The following is a 22,308-nucleotide window of genomic DNA, read 5'->3' on the forward strand; positions in this document are numbered from 1 at the left end:
GGCAACACCATTCATAGGAAGTTAGCGCTGAAGCACACTCAGGAGGGTGCAGGGAGAAACTTCCCAAGAGCGTCAGAGACAAGAGCACGGGAAATCCAGCCACAGTCAGGGGCGAGGGTGCGGGTGGGGGTGGGGGTGGGAGGGAAAGATAGCCAGGAGCAATGGGTTTAGAGGTTGATGAAAAGGAGCCACTTTGGCAAGCAGCTTAACGATGCGGGCATGCATTTGGAATTGACTGTGCCTGTGTAAGAATCCTAAGGAGCCCAGGTGCGTAGTGGGCTTGTTAGGTAGCTAGCTTAGGGACAGGAGGGTTGTCCCTCGCACGGCATAGGCCCCGCGAGAGGAGGTTGGAAAGAAATAGGGCAACCTTTGGAGACCTATGGGAAGACCCCAAACTGAGCATGCACTGACTAGGACCCCTTAGCACAGGTAAAACCTATCCTCCACCTTAGGTACATCACACAGGTCAACCAATATCTTCAACCATGCCACCCCAAGACGGGTGTGGAAAGCCTTCTGCAGGAAAGCCAATTGCTCTCTCTCTCTTACCCTGCTCCTGGTCAGCAGCAGGTGAAGGGTGAGGGTCTCCCATGCCCACTCCGGGACTACTTAGGGCCCACGGCCTCTTGGCCCACATGGTCTTAGGCGCTAGGGTTCTTGGGCTTCTGGCCTCCATAGATCTCCCCAAGTTCTGCACACGTGGTATGGTGCTGTTGTGAAGCCCAGCAGGGCTTCCGCGTGTGTGGCCTGGCATGCTTTACAGAAAGCGCGTGCACCCTTTTGGGACTAAAACCTGAAACCTGTCCTGTCCTTCATGAAGGCTCAGATTAGAAAACGTGCTTCGGCGTGAATTCCTGAACCCAGGTACAACCCACTCCAGAGAGCGAACAGGTTTTGTGCTCCGGTGAAGAGTTTCAGTCTCGTCAGCCCACAGGGGCATGTCTACCCTGACCAACAGGTGCGCGATGGGCCGGCACCAACTTGATGGCAGTGAGTTTGGTTGGGGTTTGGTCTCATAACAGGCGTCACGTTGAGTGTGGACTTGAATGCTCGCTAGCACTTAGTCCAAGGGCTCTGGGCAACCTCGGTTACTACAAGCTCATGATTCAATATATCTTTTTAACTCATCATTTTTTGGGGTTAGGGGGCTCTTGCAAATCTTGGAAAACTCCATCATTCAATAGCACTAAGCACACTTGTACGTATGTTGCCATCAACATTTCCAAAACAATTTCTTCCTACTTGAGCCCTTGGGATCAGCTTTTTTCCCCTCCCACCCTCGTGAATCCGTGATCAATTACATATTATTTTAAAACGTATCTATTAGTGTTATTTCGTGTCTTATACTGTCTGTTGTCTCCCTTCACCAACCTTTCTGTTAGTCGTGGGGGGGGGAGGGCGGGGCACTATAAATCCAACCTTGTGATGGGTTCCCGCTTTCTCCTTCCCCACCCCCCCCTCCACCATCCCTCTACCAACACAGTATCCCTGCTCCCACGACCGTTCCTACGGGCTTTCGTTGTTCCTGAGGGTTTATCTGTCCTGAATTCCACGTGTCGAAAGCTCCTACCTGTACCAGTGCGCGTACTGCGGCACGATTCAACACGAAGGCTTCCGGCCCAGTGTCTGGCGAAGGCTCCAGAAATAACGCAGTTACTACCTCCCAGCCCCCTCCCACTTCGAAGACGGGGACGGGGTCGCGTCTCCCCTCGGGGATACTCACGTCGCCCACAGGAAGGACCAGAGGAAACCGCCTCAGGGCGCGGCCTCGGATCCGGCCAGAAGCCCCGGCCATCGCCCCTGAGCATGGCGGTTACGCCCGTCTAACCGCCGCTCAGGCCGCAGGTGCACCCGCGCGCCGCCTTGAACTCAAGCCTCATTGGCTGCGTCCTGAAAGCCGCCCCGCCAGCCAATCAGCTGAGGGGGTGGTAGAGCTCCGGGGCATGCGCACTGGACGATCTTGGGGCCTGGAAAAGGGCTCGCAAGTTCTACTTTTGTCTTTACCCTTCCTGTAGTGATCTGCCCTCTCCCAGCCTCGACTGGGAACTTACTCGAGGGCAGGGTTTTTCTTAATGCTGACCCTCCGTGAATAAATGGATGGGGAATGTGCATCCCACGAATATCCAGAGTTTATTCATCTGGGTTATCTTGAAGTATAACCAAAATGGTCCTTCAAAATGAAGATAGAGAGATCATCCCAGGAAGTACTTTGGACATGTCAACAGGAGAGACCAGTGCCTAGAGACGGTCGTAATGCTTGGTTAACCAGGCAGTGGTTTGTCTTGCTGTGTGATAGGGTCACTTGAAGTTGGAACTCACAACACCTAAATTTCAAACCTGCTTTTCTTACTTGTTTGAGGAAAACAGACTCCAAGTTCAAATGCAATATGTAGAAAGAGGCACATTTAAGGCAAAGGCAAGACAGACAAATTAAGGATTAGGGCAGCAGTTCTCAATCTGTGGGTCTCGACCCCTTTTGTGGGGGTCCAACGACCCTTTCACAGGGCTCGCCGGAAAACACGTAAATATTTCACAATATATAATTACATATAGTTTTGTAATTAATCACTATGCTTTAATTATGTTGAATGATGTTCGATTTGTAGCAATGACAATACATCCTGCAGATCAGATATTTGCATGACGATTCATAACTAACAAAATTACAGTTATGAAGTAGCAATGAAAATAATTTTATGGTTGGAGGGTTCACCACAACATAAAGAACTGTATTAAAGGGCCGCGGCATTAGGAAGGTTGAGAACCACTGGGTGAGATGGACCAGCAAGAGGCCAAAATGATGTTCAAGGATTCATTAAAAAACAAAACAAAAAACTCTCACTGTCATCAAGGTGATTTTTGACTCATAGTGACCTTATAGGACAGGGGAAAACTGCCCCTGTGGGATCCTGAACTGTAAATCTTTACAGGAGTAGAACGCATCTTCTTACTCCCTAGGAGTAGCTGGTGATTTCAAACTGCTGACCTTGTGAGTCACAGCCCAATGGGTTACCAGGGCTCATATTGACAGAAATTTGACAACTCAAATAAGATGAAGTCACAAAATCAGGGTTGGAGGCAGATCAAGTCATCACAGTTGCAGGCAATATTACTCAAGAGAAAAGGACAATGATTGGGATATGTAACTATTGCAGATTAGAAAGCCTTAACAAGATTGGTTCAGGGCTCCGCGACCAGGTTAGTCAGGTATGATTCCAAACTAATTTTCATCTAGGGCACACCAGGGCAAGCCCTTGAGGGCTAGGCTGTCCCCTCCGGAGCCACTAGGTGTGTAGTAGTACATTAATTTATTTACTTTTAAAATACTTTTATTGGGGATTCTAATTTATTTTCAAATACACTTTGCCTGAAGCAAAAACTTCACAATGGCCAGAAAGAACTTAAAGGAGGCTGAATCTATGTGTAGCCTTCCACATCGCTAGTGTTCAGAATATGTACTAAACAAGCTATGGGTATAGCGCTCACTCCCTATTTGTTTTGTCCCAAACAAAACAACCCATTACTTTCCATTGCTCCTAACAACCCTATTTGCTTAGCTCAGAACAAATGAGAAATGTCCTAGAAATTTCCCAAACCCCAGAAAACTTGCATGTGACACCAAGATAGCGTTCTCTCTCTCTCTCTCTCTCTCTCTCTCTCTCTCTCTCTATATATATATATATATATATATACATATATATATACATACATATATATGTATATATATGCCAATTATCCCTCGCAACCGTGATATGACACCAAATCCACCATCGGATAGGGACCAGCACACTCAGGCATGACAGATCAGGATCTTTTAAGTCTACATTCTCTTGGGTTTTATAATTCTGCAACGTGTTGATCACGGCCGGATCAAGAGCTGTGACGTCTACCAAAGGCCAATCACCGTTCCTCGTGTCATCCTTATCAACGAACAGAGCGCAGTAGATGGAACCTGTTAGGTTTCTGGAGTGGGTGGTACCTCGGTTCTTGGCTTTGCACTCTGAAAGAATTCACGCCGAAGCACGTTTTGTGATCCAAGTGAGTTTTTAGGAAGGAACCAAAAAGTTTCAGGTTTTAGTCTCAAAAGGGTACGCACTATTTCAGGAAAGTGTGCCCACGAAATACCCACGTGGAAAAGAACACCACACGCGGAACTGGGGGATCCCGGGGACCAAGAGAGCAAGGGAGCAAGAGCCAAGAGGCCGTGGGGTTGGGCTTGTGTTTGAACAAGTTCAAGGCTGGGCTTCTCAGAGGTGTCCAAAGGCTGCCTGATGGCTTTCCAATGCCCCTCTGTGGGCCGTGGCAGGCATGGGAGGGGCAACCCCTTTGGTCCCTAAACCTAGCACCCCGCAGACACAAAAATGGCAGGCTCCAGGAGTCCGCAGGCAACGCTCCCGCGTGACACGCCTAGGTCCCTGCTGTCCCCGCCGTTGCATCAGCCGATTCGGAGCAGCCTCCCCAGAAGCCGACGGACAAGCTGATTCGTCCTCTAGTTGACTGGCAGGGCGGCTGACCAATGACGTTTCCTGGGGATGGAGGTGGGCGGGGCTCCTCGCAGCGGCGCGTTCCCATTGGAAAGCGTAGTGCGGGTTGCGGCGGGGGGTGGCCCGGCGCCGGTGCCGCCGCGTGATGGCAAGAGCAGGTAACCGCGGGCCTTGGCGGTGGGCGCCGAGGGCGGAATTGGCCGGGGGTCGCGCGGAGGAGGGTGGCACGGAGAGCTCTGCGGCGCCATGCGAGCCGGGGCGGGCCTTCCGGGTAACGCGCGGCGGCCGTCGGGCAGGCCCCGCGACCCCCTGGGAACCAGGCCTGCGGGGGGCGGGGGGGAGTCCGGATTGCCGCCGAGACGGCCTCGGTGGCCTCACCTCGCCCCCCTGAGGCGCTGATCGCGAGCAGCTTGGCGGGGCCTTGCCGGGAAGGGAGACCTTGGGAGGGCCGCGGTTGTCACGGGCTGCCGGCCCCGACGGGCTTCATCCAACCCTTAGGGACACGCCGGGAGGGGACAGGGTGGCCCAGATGGGTGGGGTCCCGCTGTGAGGAGTTCCCATTTTCTTAAAAACAACGACATGACTGTCTCCGGTGCGGGTCCACCCAGGAGAACTCGAGCCGCGCCGTCATGTGTTCAACTACTCTCTTCACACGGACCTGGGTTGACGTTATGGGTTGAAGTGAGTTCATTCAGAGCTTACTGCGGAAACACAGTTACATGCCTTACCTAATCCACCGATCTTTAACAAAGCACTGTGAGAGATGCTGAAGATGTAAATGTGTCTTTGGAACTGAGGCATGACAAATGAGAAGTTAACTGGAACGAGGGAAAACCAGGGGTGAGGCGGACAGGCACCCGCAAAGGTCTTGTGACGGGAACCTTCAGAAACGCAAAGGTGTGTTCTTTGATGTCAGGTACACAGGCTCCTTCCAGATGCTGCCCAGAGGTGGGATCAGAGGGGACCCTTTGTGAGACCGCTGCCTCCCTGTAATACAGCCTTCTTTCACTGTGAACACCGAGTAAATGAACGACGGGAATGGGGACACGGCTTTTAACACTGTGGCCTCCTCGGGGCTGGTAGTCAGTGCATGACTAGGTTCTTTTATAAAATACTCTGATTATTTCTGTCGGTATGTCTTTCCCTTTAAGGAAAGAGGCTCTCCTATTCATTCTTACTCCTATCACATATCTAGGCACTCAGTATAGCGAATGAATAAGCTAAAATTGAAAGTGGGATGCTTCTTTTGGAATTTAATATATTAACCTCAACTGTAGAACGGTCCTAGTGCCACAGTGGCTGAAGCACTCTGTTGCACCTAAACCGTTGGCAAGCCCACCACCCGTTCCACAGAGAGGCAGCCCTGGAGACCTGATGAGGAGGTCCGTTTTGGTTTTCTTGGGTAAAGCAATGAACTTCTGTAGACATATGCTGCACTCCGCTGCTGTAAATTCATTTCTGCCATTATTACGTTTCATCAAGAGCCATGATGACCAGGAAGAGTGTGGTGTGAAGAACTTCCTCCGAGCCTTGACTTCTGACCATGAACTACCAACTGCCCATCTGAGAATTTAGTCCGCCCTTTGGCACTTAACAGCCAGTGTTTCACCATCTTTGTGCCCAGCAGGGTTTTGTTTGCCTAGCGAATTGGCCGAATTGTGAATAGATTGATTGACACTGTGTGGTAAAAAATGAGTGAGAGTTGGGGGACTGCTGGTCGTCCTCTGTATCCATTCTGTTCCTTTCGCTCTTTATCCAGCGGGAGGAGGACTTTGAACCCTCACGGCACCTTGGTGGAGTGGCAGGGTGCATATTTCAGATAGAGGTACACCGTATATGGGCAGGGTGCATATTTCAGACAGAGGTACACCGTATATGGGCAGGGTGCATATTTCAGATAGAGGTACACCGTATACCCACACCCCTGAAAAGGCAACAAACTCAGGACAAAGTGGCTTAAGGTTAAAGTTGGGTCTAGAATTCGAGAGACTGAAGATCATGTTGAGAATGAGGTGGTTGGCATTGCGCCCGCTACCACTGTACCCCCAGGCCAGTGACAGGAACCCAGCACCAAGGCCTGGCCCTTCCCCTAAGAGAAATAGTAATCGATGTGAAAGAGTGTTGAGACAGTCAACTCTGTCGTATTTCCAGTTTCCCATTTGACGCCTCTTCAGTCTTTTTACTCACACACTCCCTCCCTCCTGCGTCCTCCATGGCTCTGCAGCAGGCTCATTCCCTGGTAATCTGCTGCGAAGATAAACCAGTGGTGTTTCTAGGCAGTTCAGTGGGTGGAGGCTGATAGGTTTGCTGCTGCTGACAGCAGCCTCGCAGAGATGTCCGTCTGTCCAAATCTCGATCCCCAGGCTCTGGAGAGAGCGGGCCTGTGCCCATCTCTAGGCTCCTTGGTTAGTACAGAGCTGGACGAAGCCGTAGAGATCGTGTAGCCTGGCTGGTGACATGAAGTGACGCGACGTGGAGCTAGGACTGCAGCACAGGTCCGGGCGCCTCCCCTGCGAGCTGTCTGCTGTCTTGGAGGGTTTCTGAATGTCGTTGTCCCGGTTTCTTCATTCCTAGCCCAGGGAGCTCGCCCAGAGTGGCTGCTCAGTGTGGCTTGTTGAGCAAATGCACGCGTGAGCAGATGACCTCCAGCACCCAGTGGTGTGTTTGGTGTACTGAACTGCCCTTAACTCATGGCCAGCACTTGGTGGAAGGACTCAAGCCGCTGCTTGCTGGTTTTGCTTTGATAACGACTTTAGCCTTGAACTTTACAACCTAGAGGTTTTCGGATCAAACAGCTGCCTGTGTCCCGCTTTACTTGGCTTGAGCAGCTCAGACTTATGCAACGCCTCTCTATCTCTGAGACCCAGTTCTCTAATTGTCCTTCATTTCTCGGTTAGCTCTGTGGGTGACTTTCACGATGGACTCGACCCTAACGGCGAGTGAAATCCGGCAGCGATTCATCGCTTTCTTCAAGAGGAATGCGCACACCTATGTCCACTCCTCTGCCACCATCCCCTTGGACGATCCCACTCTGCTCTTCGCCAATGCAGGCATGAACCAGGTAAGGGTTTTCCCTTTCTTCCTGCCTGTCGGTTCCGGTTGGAGGCAGCAGAGCTGATAAAGACACAGCTCCTGGAGTCAGAGAGAATCCCTGGTCTGTCACTGCTCTGTGACCTTGGGGACGTTTCTGCCATTGAACTTCTGTTCCTCTGTGAAATGAGGGATGAGAATAGTGCCTGCCTGGAGGGCTTCCTGAGAAAAAGTCTGTGACAGCGGGACATACCTGTGACACTGGACGCTGAAATGTGCCCCTCCTTTCTGTAGTTCAAACCCATCTTCCTGAACACTATTGACCCGTCCCATCCCATGGCAAAGCTGACCCGAGCTGCCAATACCCAGAAGTGCATCCGGGCGGGGGGCAAGCACAACGACCTGGACGACGTCGGCAAGGATGTCTACCATCACACCTTCTTTGAGATGCTGGGCTCCTGGTCGTTTGGCGATTACTTCAAGGTAAACATGAAGCAAAGCTGTCCGGGTTCGCCGCAAACTGGTGGTTTTTATGGTGAGCGATGGGTTCTAATTCTGCATGTCATCCTTTCAGGAGGTTTGGGACTTATCAAATCTGAGACTTCCAGGAGTTGTGTCTGTAGTTTTCCTTTATAGTTGCATTTCTTTTAAGAGTCTCATGTGATCCTGCATTGGCCTGCATTTATAGAGTACAGTTATTGCACTTCCATACCTGTGTTCCCAGGATCTGGGCCTTTTCTGTGGACACCAGGTAGATTTTTGGTTGGGCCGTGTTCCACCTCTTTCCTTTTGTCCTTCTTCCAGGAATTGGCATGTAAGATGGCGCTGGAACTTCTGACCCAAGAGTTTGGCATCCCAGTCGAAAGACTTTACGTGACTTACTTTGGTGGGGAGGAAGCTGCTGGCTTGGAACCAGATCTGGAGTGCAAACAGATCTGGCAAAATTTGGGGTAAGACTAGGAGTAAGTGGGGGAAGAGAATGAGTCAACTTGGCGCCTAAATAGGCCTTAAGATTTGGGCTGCAGGGCTTTCCCCTTTTTGGAGCATGCATTGTGAGATGGCAGTGGGGAATCCGGAACCAAACCAAACTACTGCCATCCAGTCAAGGCCAACTCATTGTGACCCTAAGAGTTTAACTGCCCCGTGGGGTTCGCAGATGGTCACTTTTGACGGGAGTCGCAACCTCTCTCTCCCGAGGACAGGCTGGTGGTCACTGACCTGGTGGTTAGCAACCCTGTGGGTAACTAGCATTACCAGGGCTCCGATTTAAGCAGTCAGTCTTGATTTATTTAAAATAGCACCTTGTGTTTTAGGTGGACATCTGCATAGCAAGTTAGGTTCCTGTTCACAATTTTTTTAAGCAACTTGTCCTGTGACATTGCTTGTATCTTTTGAAACTGAAACGTGTCGAGTCTCATTTCCATTCTCGCTCTTCTGCTTCCATTCGTCCGGCCTCCCTGCTCCTCTTAGCAACTCCCCTTCGCCTGAGAGTGAATGTCGCCCATTTGGTCTCTCAGAGCTGATCAGTTACGGTTCCCTCCGTCTTTACGTGATTGTGGTTGTGGAAAGCCTATTACTCCCTGGCTCAGTTCCAAGCTCAAAGGATATTTTGGGTTAATCCTGAGGCTAACCTAGTCTCTGTCGGCCGAGTAATCCTCGCCTTTGTAAGGAATGTGAGTTTGTTGTACATTTTTCGCCCCATAGCCAGGACACTGTGTCCCTGGTCAGAACCACCTGCAGTGCTAGCCGGGCACCAGCGCATTCCGGTCTCAGGCTTGATGAGCTCCTATTCCTGGGAGCTAGTGTCTTCTCTGAGTCTTTGGCTTCCTTCATTCTGTTTTGGTCCAGGCAAGCAGAGACCGGTAGTTTTATCGTGGAGGCTGCTCACCCCTTTTCAGACCCCAGGTCCTCCTCATCCAGCCCGGATGGAGAATGTTTCTTTTGCAAACTCGGATATGCCCGTTGACCAAGTTGTTTCGTGAGACCATGGCCTTCAAACCTAGTAAACCAACCATGTTTTTCAATTCTGATAACCACCGAAATTTTAAAATTTAAGCCATATAGAAATGTAGAAAATGTCTTCTGATTACATCGTTTCCCAGCCCTTTTTCATATTTCTATTGCCCTCTGGGTATGTCTTTTTAACAGGGGTCTTCATATAAAACCTTATCTTTGATGGGAATGTAGAAGTGCCAAACAGATGGGACTAGGGGAGGAAGGTCGCTTTTCTTTTTTTAATTAGTTTTAAAATTATTTTAATTAGGTTTTATTCATGTAGCCTAAAAGCTACGATGATAACTAACATCTATTCTGTGCCTTGGATTCATAAAGCACTGCACACAGGGAGCTTACCTGCTACATTGCGGGGATCGTTGATGCCTTTGTCTCATTTTCTTGTTTTTAATAAACCCTTTCACCCATTAGTGCTTGGCTTTTTAGTACATATGAAAAAAGGAGAAAACATTTTTCTGAGTTCTTCGGTTTGACTCTAGGTATTGTGTTCCGGTTCAGCCTTCTCCTTCACTTGCTCTGAACCCTACTTGGTCAGACTCTAGTCTAATTGCACGTTTTGAGGACTAACACATGCGGAACTTCAAGAGCATTTATTTGTTGTTCCTGAGATCGTGTAATCATTTTTTAAATTAAATACTTTTATTGGGGACTCTGATCTCTTATCACAATCCATACATTCATCCAATGTTTCGAGCACATTTGCACATATGCCGCCATCATCATTTTCAAAGCATTCTCTTCCCCTTTGAGCTCCTGATGCCAGCTCCCCTAAAGAGCTCATCTTAACCCAGCCTTTGGAAAGCCTGGGCCACCTGGTGTCCTAACGGTCTGCATTTGCTCTCTGGGGAACCATCTTCTGAGCTCCGCTGCCTACTTCTTTCAGCAAGGTCAGACGTTTGGTCTGTTTTCATCACCTGAAATGCTTTGTGGTATAATTGGAAGTAAAGGACTGATGACTCCATTGGGGTGCAGAGAAGTATCTGGAAATAAACAGCCCCTGTATAACATTCATAGTTTGATGTAATACATCTTTTTTTTTAATGAAAGAAATTTGCCACACTCCCCTCCCCCAATTTTTTTCCCCTCAAATTCTGGTCCTAGTTCAATTTTAAGTCACACCGGGTCTCCTAGCAAGTTTCCCTTTTGCTTGTCTGTTCTCTGTGCGATTCTTTAGCCGCACCTTTGAGAAGAATCATGTGGCGTCCCATTAGCCAGCTCTGCCTCCAGGCTGTGTCTGCCGAAGAACTGGCTTCTTTGTCCATGTGAGCCCCACAGATGCCTTACTGTGGGAGATGACACGTGGGGTGACCCCAGTCAGTAGCTATAACTCGACTTGCCTTCCCTGCGCTGTGCAGACTCAACGAAGCCAAGATCCTCCCTGGCAGCATGAAAGACAACTTTTGGGAGATGGGAGACACGGGCCCATGTGGCCCCTGCAGTGAGATCCACTATGACCGGATTGGTGGCCGGGATGCCGCCCACCTCGTCAACCAGGACGACCCCAACGTGTTGGAGATCTGGAACCTCGTCTTCATCCAGTACAACAGGTAGCCTTGGGGTCCTGCCCCTTCCTGCTGACCCAGTCCCTCTCCCCGGGCCAAGTCAGGGAACATCAGCCAGAGCTGCCTGGCCATCTTCTCCGTTAACGGCGCCCTTTTGTCCTCGTCTCTGGGGACAGCAGGGCAGCGCCAAAGAAGCCTGTGACAGCCTCAGGGACCCACTGGCCCATTTCTTGAGATGTTGCTTCCATCTGACCTCTGCTCTCTGGGACCAGGCGGAGCCCATTCTTTGGTAAACTAGCCTGCTGGAAGGCTCTGCAATGTCCTTGCTAGCATTGGAACCGGCACACACACTTCATTTTATTACACGTTGCGATTCGGAGGTTGTAGACATGGAAGGTTGGTGACCACCCTGCCGTAAGCAAGTCCGTCGCCGCCGCTTTGTCCACCCACAGGTGCTCGCTTCCTGTCTCCGTAGACTATTTCATCAGGGGACTGCGTGTTTCCTCGGCCAGGGGGTAGGGGGACCGTCACGCTTCTGTGCACTGGGAAATCATAACCATTTGTGTGACTTGCTTTGTGATGTTCACTGTATTGCCGGGGTCTGGACCTCAGTGGCCCTGGGCTGCCCTGGCTGAGCCTCACTGCACCCAGAGTCGTCTCCTGCCCTTTCTCCCACTGCACCAGCTCCAGGTCTGCTGAATGACTTCCCATCTCCGGGGACTCGCAGGTGGCTGCCCTTGTCCCTGTTTCAGCTTCTTCCTTTCTCTGGCTCCGGCAGGGAAACCGATGGCATTCTGAAACCTCTCCCCAAGAAAAGCATTGACACCGGGATGGGCCTGGAGCGCCTGGTGTCGGTGCTGCAGAATAAGATGTCCAACTATGACACGGACCTTTTCGTCCCTTACTTCGAAGCCATTCAGAAGGTACTGGTCCTCGTGAACTGTCCCCAGCCGGGCTCTTGGCAGTGCCATCATAGACCTAAAAATCAGGGGCTCTGCCAACCAAGGGCACCTGGGCCCACTTGCCGCCCGCTTTCTCACCGGAGGGCTTGGAGCAGGCACGGGTGCGGGTGGGAGTGCAGGGTACGGGTGGGAGTGCAGAAAGACTGGCTGGAGGCCCTGGAGGGCTTCCACTGTCACCTTCCTGGAGGTTGGAGGACGCAGCCAGGCGGCTGTCCTTTCAGCTATTGCTCCCTCAGGCCCTCCTGTGGCAAACTGATGGCTGCCTCCTGGTTTTCCCCGTAGGGCACAGGTGCCCGGCCGTACACTGGGAAAGTGGGTGCTGATGATGCCGATGGGATTGACATGGCCTACCGGGTGCTGGCCGACCATGCTCGGACCATCACTGTGGCGCTGGCTGACGGCGGCCGACCTGACAACACAGGACGGGGGTGAGTGTGTCACGCTGGGTTGGAGTTAGACAAGCACCAGAAGGTTTGTGGCTTTAGGGGGTCAAACTGACAAATGCAGCCCCTGCTGTGGAGGGGGTCGCACTGGCCCTGTGCGTTGCCCTGACTGACTCTCACAGCCACGCGCTGTCATGGTTCTCATCTTCGGGGAGTTGAAGGGCTCTTTCCTCTGAGGGATTGAGTGTGAGCTCCCTTAATGATGATGTGGCTCCACCTTGTTAAGTCTTTGTTGCTGAGGTCAAAGTGGTGAGTATTGTATTTAAGGCTAGCGGGGGACGGGGTGAGCAGGTACGGTTGCGCTTTGGAAAATCCCCAAGAGGCAGGGACCCAGTACTCTGGCTGGGCTGGCCTTCCGGACTAGCAGAGAGGAGGAAAGCAACCCAGGATCATGGTGAGCTGCCCTGGGTGAGCATTTGCTGAGTTTGTCCAGGAGGCCTCGGGGAATGTAGAAGCAAAGCGGGAAAGGTGTCCAGAGGAGAGAGGCGCGGGCGTCTCGTTGCTGTGGGTGTGCGTGCGTCAAAAGGCCACGTGCACTCAGCGGGGCTGGGCGCTGTCTCCACAGGTATGTGCTCAGGCGGATTCTCCGGCGCGCTGTCCGGTACTCCCACGAGAAGCTCGGCGCCAGCAGGGGTTTCTTCGCCACTTTGGTAGATGTCGTGGTCCAGTCCCTGGTAGGTCCCTTCTGCAGTAGGATGCGTAGCATGGGAAGTGCACACTGGGGAGGATTACGAGGTGGGGGCATGCTGCGCTCACTGCACTCACTGGGCTCCTGGCTCCTTATCCCCTTGCCAGGGAGAAGCCTTCCCTGAGCTGAAGAGAGACCCTGACCTGGTCAAGGACATCATTAATGAGGAAGAGGTGCAGTTCCTCAAGACGCTCAGCAGAGGGCGACGCATCCTGGACAGGAAAATCCAGAGCCTGGGAGACAGCCAGACCATCCCTGGTGAGTGGGGGCGGGGTGCCCTGCTCACAACTCCTGTTCCCTTGGGAGGGGCTGACTCCAGTGTCTGACCGTGAGAGGCTCGCTGTGGCTTGATTAAAATGGGTTTCCGTGTAAAGCGGGGTTTATGGTAAAATTATCAGAGGAACCAGGTCATTGTGGCAAAAATACTCCAACAAAGCAAAAGACATGAAGTTAAAAATGGAAAGCCCCTTTCCCAAACTCACTTTCTAGGGACAACTTTTACATTGAGGGCTTTTCTCTATTCACACAGATAGACAAAGGGGCTTGCTCAAATTAGTGGCGAAGTAGAACTAAAAGACAACAGGGTTTCCACCAACTGTCTGGAGCTCCCTCCTATGCAGGCCTTCCTGTGCACTAGGAGCCCTGACGGGCAGCAATGAAGCGCTTGGCTGGTAACCGAAAGGTCAGCAGTTTGAACCCATGAGCCCGGTCCACCAGAGAAAGACGGGAGGCTGGCTTCCATAAGGGTTTACAGCCATGGAAACCCTGTGGGTGGCTCTGCTCAGTCCTGTAGCCACTTGCTGGGGGCGGGGTGGGGGTGAGGGCAAGGTGGGTGTCCACCTAAGGAGCCCTGGTGGCACAGCGACTGAGCAGTGAGCTGCTCCGGGCAACTTCTGTGCTGTCATTCAGGGATGTGCAGCGTCACAGTTAACCTGACGGCACCAGGTGGGTGTGGAAGGTGTGTTTGCTGTCAGAAAGATAGGAGGCAGGAGAGTTCATTGAGTTGACCTGACTGCCTTCACGGGGCAGCCTGATGAGCTTGCACAAGAGGGACACTCCATGGTCAGATCAAGGCAGTTCACCGGGGGCCCTGAGTGCTGCCTCCAGGTTGATTCCTAAAGGCAGTGGGGTTTGACAGGGGCCCAGGTCAGGAGTGAGTGGCCTCATCTGTCACACTCAGTGTCTGTCGCCTGGGAAAACTCGCTCATGTTTGCACTGGCTCCTCCGCAGGGGACACAGCATGGCTTCTCTACGACACCTACGGGTTCCCAGTGGACCTCACCGGGCTCATTGCTGAGGAGAAGGGCCTGGCAGTGGATATGGAGGGCTTTGAGGAGGAGAGGAAGCTGGCTCAGGTACAAGATCGAGGGTGCAAGGAGGAAATGGCGGGGTGGGGCGGGGTGTCACAGTCAAGCAGTACTCACGGTGAAGACAGCTGTTTTCTTCCACTGAAGCCTCTGGAATCCCATTCTCAAGTCCACTGGTTCTCAGTTGGGCGCAGTGCTGCCCCCAGGGGGCATTTGTCTGGAGGGAGCGGAGTGCTCCTGGCCTCCTTGGTCACATCCTGCAGCCCCCAGGCCAGCCACCCCAAAGAATCCCAAGGGTCAGAATTGCCAGGGTTGACTTACCCCTCGGGGCCCTCCGGCCCCCTCCCTCCTGTGTGGGTCACTTACATTACCCCTGGGAGCCTTCGGCACAGCTGCGGTGCTGGGCTGCTAACCCCAAGGTCTGGAGTTTGAACCCACCTGCTCAACAAGCCTTCCGGGGCAGTTCCACGCTCGTGCCAGGCCACTGGGGGTCAGGGCACCCCCCCAACCACACGGCAACGTGCATATTTCTCTTGCAGCTAAAATCACAAGGCAAGGGAGCCGGCGGGGAAGACCTCATCATGCTGGACATCTATGCCATCGAAGAGCTACGCTCCAGGGGCCTGGAGGCCACTGACGACTCCCCGAAGTACAGCTACCGCTCGGAGCCCAGCGGCAGCTATGGTGCGTCCTTGGCTTCCCCGCCCTGGGGGCTCTCTGACCCTGGTTTTCACGAGTTCCAAGACACTAGATGCCCTTTATATCTGTGACAGTAGCTCCTAGAGTCCCGTGGGCATGCTCTGTGCCTTCACACAAGTTTCCCAAAGTGGGAAACACCGCCCGGGGGCAGCGCTAGAGTGATCCTTCGGGGCTGCCATAGCAGCCTGTAGTTGGTCCCGGGTTCGGGGCTAGAGTACACAGGGTTTGAATTTGGGGGCAGGGCACTGTTTGGTTTCAGTTTTCAGAGTAGGGGGCAGCACATCAAATGAGTTTGGGAGCGTTCTGTGCATTATGTGACGGTTCGAACCAATTTGACGACCTAACTTCAACAACCACACGGTAGCAGTGCTACGGTGGAGCTCATGCCACCTGATTCGAATCTGGCTGTTGCAGGAGCGATCCCAAGATCCTCAATCTAGCCATACTCGCCTGCCAAGCTGGCGGCCCCTTGTGCGCTGACCTTGCGGTTAGCATTGTCTGTTCGGAGAGGCCTGCTCACTACTCAGATTCTGCCAGTTCCTTCACAGCCCTTGTCCCAGGAAGCCCCCCGTTGTTGCTGTTAGGTGCTGTTGAGTCAGTTCCACCTCATAGCGACCCTGCCCCAGAAGTCCAGTACGGAGCAAAGCAGGACAGGGGTCCCTGCTGGGGATGGCATTTTCTGCTGACAAACCATGGAGCCGAGCTCTTTCATGGTGTTACAAGGCGGGCTTCCGATGGGCTTGAGGGAGAGTTGGTGGAGTCGATCTGCAGACAAGGGCTGGGAATGCACACAGCACCACTGAGGCCGCTCCCCCTTCTTTGCCTTTTGCATCGAGCAGTGTTTGAGAATGTGGTGGCCACGGTGATGGCTCTGCGCATGGACAAGATGTTCGTGGACGAGGTGGCCACGGGCCAGGAGTGTGGTGTCGTGCTGGACAAGACCTGCTTCTATGCCGAGCAAGGGGGCCAGATCTACGACGAAGGCTACCTGGTCAAGCTTGATGACAACAGCGAAGACGTGAGCCAGTCGTTGCTCTTGCTCATTAGCCTGGGCCAATGGCAGGGCCCGTCCTCGTGGCGCAGCTCCCAGGCTGGTGGGGCGGGGGACGGGGAGGCACATCTGTGCATGGGGCTGCACTGCCAGCCCTCCGGAGGTGAGGGCGCGCTTTAGATGGTGGGGCTCTCATGCTGGGAGGTGGCTTGGAACCCAGGGCCTGGGCTGATCTGCATCCCTCTGTGTTTTCCTCACCATGACGCCGGCCTGGCGAGAGCTTGGCTCCCACTATCCTCTGGGACGAGTGAGCCAGTCTCCTTGGGCCTCCGGTGTTTTTATACCTTAGGAATTCTCCAGGACACTCGGGGTGTGTGTTTGTGTGTGTGTGTGTGTGTGCAGTGTGTGTGTAGATGGGGCGGAGGGCTCTTGCAAAGCCCGTGAGAAGATGGATGATTGCACAAACTTGTACATAATGACACGTGTCCGCACGCACGTCAGTTGAGGGTCCTGGACACTTAGGGAGCGTGCACATTTACAGGCGTGCGTTCTTCCCCGTCTTCCTTGGCCCCACGTAGAGGACAGAGTTCACGGTGAAGAACGCTCAGGTGCGAGGCGGGTACGTGCTCCACATAGGCACCATCTACGGCAACCTGAAAGTGGGGGACCAGGTCCGGCTGTTCATTGACGAGGTGAGTAGCACCCTGCCACCTAGCACTGCACCTGGCTGGTGACTGCTTCTGTCCTGGCCTCTAACTTGGCTCCCCGTGCTGTCCCTCCTGAGTGGGACATCTGGGTGGTGGGTGACGTACTTGAGAGTGAAGCCTCCGTCGTGTTCCCAGTCAGACCACGCTTGAGACCGCAGGCTGGCTTTTGTCGGTTGCCGCTCTCCAGGTTACTCGGAGGCCAAGGATCCTCGTTCAGAAATTGGTTCTGCCGAAATTGGTTTTGACGGAAGCCAAACTGCAGTCACATACAGAAGTGTTTCTCCCCCAAGCATCCGTGCTGACAAGGAGCTCCACCCCACAGTGCAGGGCCCAGCCTCTTCTCCCTGGTTGCTTCCCCGTCCCTCCTGGGCCATTGCCCTGGTCTTCATGGCCCAGGCTAGGTCTCAGCAAACTTAGCACCTGCAGCTTTGCTGAGCACGCGGTCTACACCACGGCTACTAGCTCTGCCGCTGTTGAGAGAGCAGCCGGAAGCGGCACATAAGAGGCAGCGCTGGAATGGACCCAAACACCACTTACAAAGGAGCACAGGACCGCTGGCATTTGCCAGCCCCCGTGGTGGGCAGTGCCCTTCTCACCGTCCACTGACCAGAACAGCCATGCTCTGCTGCAAGAGCAGCTGGGAGGGAAGGGAGACCCGGTCTCCTGCAGCCTCTGCACCTGCCGCTCTCCTTTCCAGACCCGGCGCAGGCCCGTCATGAGCAACCACACGGCTACCCACATCCTAAACTTCGCCCTGCGTGCTGTGCTTGGGGAGGCCGACCAGAAAGGCTCCCTGGTTGCGCCTGATCGCCTGCGGTTTGACTTCACGGCCAAGGGCGCCATGTCTACTCAACAGATAAAGGAGGCAGAGGAGATTGCCAATCAGACGATTGAGGCAGCCAAGGTGGGTTGAGCTGGGTCTAAGCACTTGCTCTCGGGCGCCATCTCCTGGAGCCACCTGAGTTAGTTCCTGCCACTGTACCCTTGGTCCCTTACCCCGCCATGCGCACAGAGCTGCCTCAACTCTCTGCTGTGCTGGAGAGAGGGACGGCCCGGCCTCTCCTGGTTCCGTCTGCCTCACCTGCAGCTCTCCTCGTCCACATCACAAAACAGCATCCCATCTCGGTCTCCTGGGCTTTGTACATGGTTCATTATTTTAGGGGGCTCAGGGCACATGACCTAGAGAGCCAGGATTGGAAGCCCAGAGTTCTGTGTGAGCCACACGCTCCTTGCGGCATCCCACCAGGTTGGCTTTCTCCTCTCCCGGCAGCCCGTCTATACCCAGGACTGTGCCCTGGCAGCGGCAAAAGCCATCCAGGGCCTGCGGGCCGTGTTTGACGAGACCTACCCCGACCCTGTGCGGGTCGTCTCCATTGGGGTCCCAGTGTCCGAGCTTCTCGAAGACCCCACCAGTCCGGCCGGCTCCCTTACTTCTGTCGAGTTCTGTGGGGGCACGTAAGTACCGTGGAAAAACAAAAGGGGTGGGGGCCCCTGGCAGGAGCATGGATGAAGCAAAGCCCCTAAGAGGTTTTTTCCTGCGATAAAAGTAAGGTTGCCAAATAGCCTTCCCAAGAACCCCCACCTCCTGTAATCCTGTCAGACCCTTCGGCGCCAACCCTTCCACGGCTGGTGTGGCGAAATGCCATCGCTTGCCTTCTCCTTGGGCAGGGAGGCACTTACACTCAGCAGGGCCCTGGCTGGCTCAGGGAACTCCACTGCTTCCCGGAGGCCTTTCCTAGGCCCCTGCATTGGCCCGCCATTGGGGAGCAACCTATTTCTGCCAACTTGGAATCCTTCATGGCCACTAGAGTTCTGTGGGTAAGGGATTGGTGGAAACCTGACAGAATGTTTGCAAAGCTACATGGACCCCACCTAGGGCCTCTTCCAATCCTCAAGCCGGGGGCGTGGGATCCAGAGGGGCCAAGTTCTAGCTGTACTGGACCTCTAAGCGATCCTCACTGCTGCCTGGCATCAGTTGGCATGACACGCCTTAGAACACAGAAGACAGCTGCAGGCTCCCTCCCTGCCAATGCCTGTGTGGGCCAGTGCGAGTCTGCGGTTCCCTGCGAAGTTGGGAAAGAGACCTATTGGCTTAGGGGCTCCTTGAGGTGTTACATGGACTCCATCATTAGCTCTGGAGTGAGGGGTACATGCTCATTGTGCCCCCAGGGAGGCCTCGCAGCAGTAACGTCTGGGTTGGGCTTTAGGGATTATAAAGCACTTGTGTTTGCCTTTGTGTTTCCACCAGCCCTGTGAGGGGGTGAGCCCCATTTTGGACGGGAGGAAACGGGCTCAGGAGATAGCCTCTTGTTTGCTCAGTGTCACACCGACTCCCAAACCAAGCCACTCCCTGACTCCCCTCCCACGAGAAGAACTCGGGCCTGGGAAGGGACTGCTGAGGGGCTCCCAGGTGCGGCAGCCTGCCCTCACCCCAGGTTTTCTGTCCACACTGCAGGCACCTGCAGAACTCAAGTCACGCGGGAGCGTTTGTCATTGTGAGTGAGGAAGCAATTGCCAAAGGCATCCGCAGGATTGTTGCCGTCACGGGGGCAGAAGCCCAGAAGGTGAGTAGATCAGGCATCTCAACTCATTCTCAGGGAGAGGGGCCCCTCCCACGAGTCCACCGGTGCAAACAGTTCTGCAGGCAGAACGGAAGGTACAGCCCACGATACCACAAACATACCCTCCAGTTCACCGACTGGCAGGACTCCCCGGCACTTTCTACCCAGCCCTGGGGGTAGGGGTGTGCATGTGCTAGAGGGGAAAGGGAGGCTGTGTTCTTGGGGCGGGAACTAGCTCATGCCTCACTGGGCCCCAAATCAGAAGGCAGTCGTTTCCTGAGTGGACAGGGCTCCTGCTTTGAAAGCTGGCCTCAGAGTCGGGGCCCATCCTTGCTCTTGGCCGAGGTGCCTGAGGAAGGTGTGCCTCTCTGAGCCATCAGGCTGCACACGTTTGCTCCTTGAAAGAAGAAACACTGGGTACTTTGGGGGATTCCTTCCCAGCCTGCCCTCTCGGCGGGGCTTACCACGTGTCTCCTGATCTCACCATGGCTTGCTCTCTCCCAGGCCCTCAGGAAAGCAGAGAGCATGAAGAAATCTCTGTCTGTCTTGGAGGCCAAGGTGAAGGCCCAGACGTCGCCCAACAAGGACGTGCAGCGGGAGATAGCCGATCTTGGGGAGGTAAGGCCAGCCTCCCTCCCAGGCCCGTACTGGTTAGCAGTACCCTGGAAGAACTCACTGGAGCCAGCCCAGCCCTGGTGCTTAGACACGAACCTTGGGGGCGCCTTGCAGGGCTGGCCCAGGACCCCACCAACTCCTCCCACTGATGGCTTCTGTGCTCACAGCACAGTGGCCCTGGCCAGGGTGAGGTGGGGCAAGGCTTGGGGAGAGGCTCTGAAGGGCCGACTGGGGCTCCTGCCTGAGGTCTCCACACTGCCTCTTCTTGCCAGCCCTGCTCGGCCACAGGGTCCTCATGGGCAAGCAGACCCCCTCGTGTGCCTGCTTTTCCTTCTCTCTCCTCCCTGGGTGCTGCTGCAGAGCCCACATGCCCTCCTGCTGTGCTTCCAGGCCCTGGCCACCGCCGTTGTCCCTCAGTGGCAGAAGGACGAACTTCGCGAGGAGCTCAAGGCCCTGAAGAAGGTCATGGATGACCTGGACCGCGCCAGCAAGGCCGACGTCCAGAAGCGGGTGAGTGGAGGGGGCCGGCAGGAGCAGTGGGGAGGTGCCCTGTGGGCTGAGGGTCACTTCTGCACATCCTTCCTGCAGGTGTTGGAGAAGACCAAGCAGCTCATCGACAGCCGCCCCAACCAGCCCCTCGTCATTCTGGAGATGGAGAGCGGCGCCTCGGCCAAGGCAACCTGGGCTCTCCCCTGAGGGCAGCTCGGGGGTGGGGGCTGGGGGTGGAGGAGAGGCTGAGAGCCCGTTCTGACTTCAGCCTCTCCCCACAGGCCCTGAATGAAGCCTTGAAGCTTTTCAAGACACATTCCCCTCAGACAGCCGCCATGCTCTTCACGGTAGACAACGAGGCTGGCAAGATCACGTGCCTGTGTCAGGTCCCCCAGGTAGGAGCCCCTTGCCACCTTGCCTCAGGCCCTGCCAACCCCATACCAAGGAGAGAGGCTGCCGCCACTGCTTGCCAGGGCTCAGTTCCTTTTGTGGGGAGCCAGCTGCCAAAGCCGCCCCCACTAGAACAGCTGCTCTGCCCTCCTCTCTGCTAGTTCCCCTGGTCCCCGGGCTGTCTCACTTGGGGTGCCCTTGTCATGGTGGGGGGCCATTGGCTGTTCCCCAGCACCTGTTCTAGAATCATTGCCCACCCCAGCAGCAGCCTAGGTCCTCTCCTGAGATAAAACTGCCCCCCCCCACTGCTCCTTCCTATCTTCCAGAATGCTGCCAACCGAGGCCTGAAGGCCAGCGAGTGGGTACAGCAGGTGTCAGGCCTGATGGATGGCAAAGGTGGTGGCAAAGATGTGTCAGCCCAGGCCACAGGCAAGAATGTGGGCTGCCTGCAGGAGGCACTGCAGCTGGCCACGTCCTTTGCCCAGCTTCGCCTGGGAGATGTGAAGAACTGAGGAAAGGGGGCGCTTCCCCTGGGAAGCATCTGCATCTACCCATGCCCATCCCTGGGACCCATCTGTCCAGACGGGCACTCCAGCTACCACGGGACATTGGCATCTTGGACCTATGCACAGTGCCGTCAGCCCTAGCCCAGCGGAACGGAACAGCCAGGGCCGCCCTGCCGTGTGACTGGGTGCCCACTTTACATTTCCACCCCAAGCCCTACAGCCCACGCTATCTGTCCAGAACCACTAAGTCTGTAATCGTCCTGACCTGGGTATACCTCTGAGGTGTGCTGTCCCAGACCCAAGCCTTTGGGGTCTGCAGGTTGGAGTCATTCTTGCTGCAGAGAATAAAAGGTTCATGTGCAATACCCGTTGATGCCTTGTGGTCCACCCTTCTCGCCCTCAGGTGCCCCCATCCACAACCCGTGGCTTCCTTCACACTGAAGCCTGGTTTCTAATCTAAGTGGGTTTTTGTAAAGGACAGAAGTTTCAGGTTTTACAGTCTCAACTGAACACGGGCCACCTCGTGGTGTGAGGCCAGAGAGACTGCAGTAAGGCGAAGTGGGTGCAAGAAGAGGGTCCAGGGGAGAAGGGGCCTGCCTTCCTGCCACCAAGGTATTTAAAGCCTCTGGCTGGGGAGGCATTGTTGATGGTATTGGTTGACCCTATTGGCTGAAGAAAGCCCACCTGGTTGGAGTCATGAGCCTGGGCCTTGTTTGGACTGCCCAGGTATGACTGGGTGGGGGGTGGGGTGCCTGAATTGGAGCATGGCTAGTTAAAAGTCTTCATGGATGGCTAATGCTTTCCTGATTCTCTTCCCAACCTCCTGAAGGGGGCCTGTGCAGGCAGGAGAGGGGTAACCCGTCCCTGTTTCGCTGCTTAACAGCAATGGGGCCGGTACCCTGGCCTGACTTCAGGTCACTT

General features: G+C 54.4%; 1 protein-coding gene across 3 annotated transcripts; it reads left to right on the plus strand.

Moving 5' to 3' along the window:
- Positions 1–4,546: 4,546 nt before the first annotated feature.
- Positions 4,547–21,752, plus strand: AARS1 (alanyl-tRNA synthetase 1). Of its 3 annotated transcripts, none has more exons than XM_075537719.1 (21): positions 4,547–4,642; positions 7,382–7,545; positions 7,809–7,997; positions 8,319–8,464; positions 10,883–11,074; positions 11,808–11,952; positions 12,274–12,419; positions 13,000–13,108; positions 13,230–13,380; positions 14,353–14,477; positions 14,969–15,113; positions 15,968–16,146; positions 16,698–16,811; positions 17,524–17,730; positions 18,097–18,281; positions 19,282–19,390; positions 19,892–20,005; positions 20,393–20,512; positions 20,591–20,677; positions 20,773–20,886; positions 21,208–21,752. In XM_075537719.1, exons 1-21 carry the CDS (start codon positions 4,630–4,632, stop codon positions 21,391–21,393), a joined length of 2,940 nt encoding a protein of 979 aa, XP_075393834.1. In that variant the 5' UTR covers positions 4,547–4,629; the 3' UTR covers positions 21,394–21,752. The 3 variants fall into 3 exon arrangements, with proteins under 3 accessions (XP_075393834.1, XP_075393833.1, XP_075393835.1); XM_075537718.1 differs by lacking the exon at positions 4,547–4,642 and adding an exon at positions 4,659–4,755; XM_075537720.1 differs by lacking the exon at positions 4,547–4,642 and adding an exon at positions 5,229–5,381.
- The last annotated feature ends 556 nt before the right edge of the window (positions 21,753–22,308 follow it).

Source organism: Tenrec ecaudatus, chromosome 18 (genome assembly GCF_050624435.1).
Source record: "Tenrec ecaudatus isolate mTenEca1 chromosome 18, mTenEca1.hap1, whole genome shotgun sequence".
Lineage (NCBI taxonomy): Eukaryota > Metazoa > Chordata > Mammalia > Afrosoricida > Tenrecidae > Tenrec > Tenrec ecaudatus.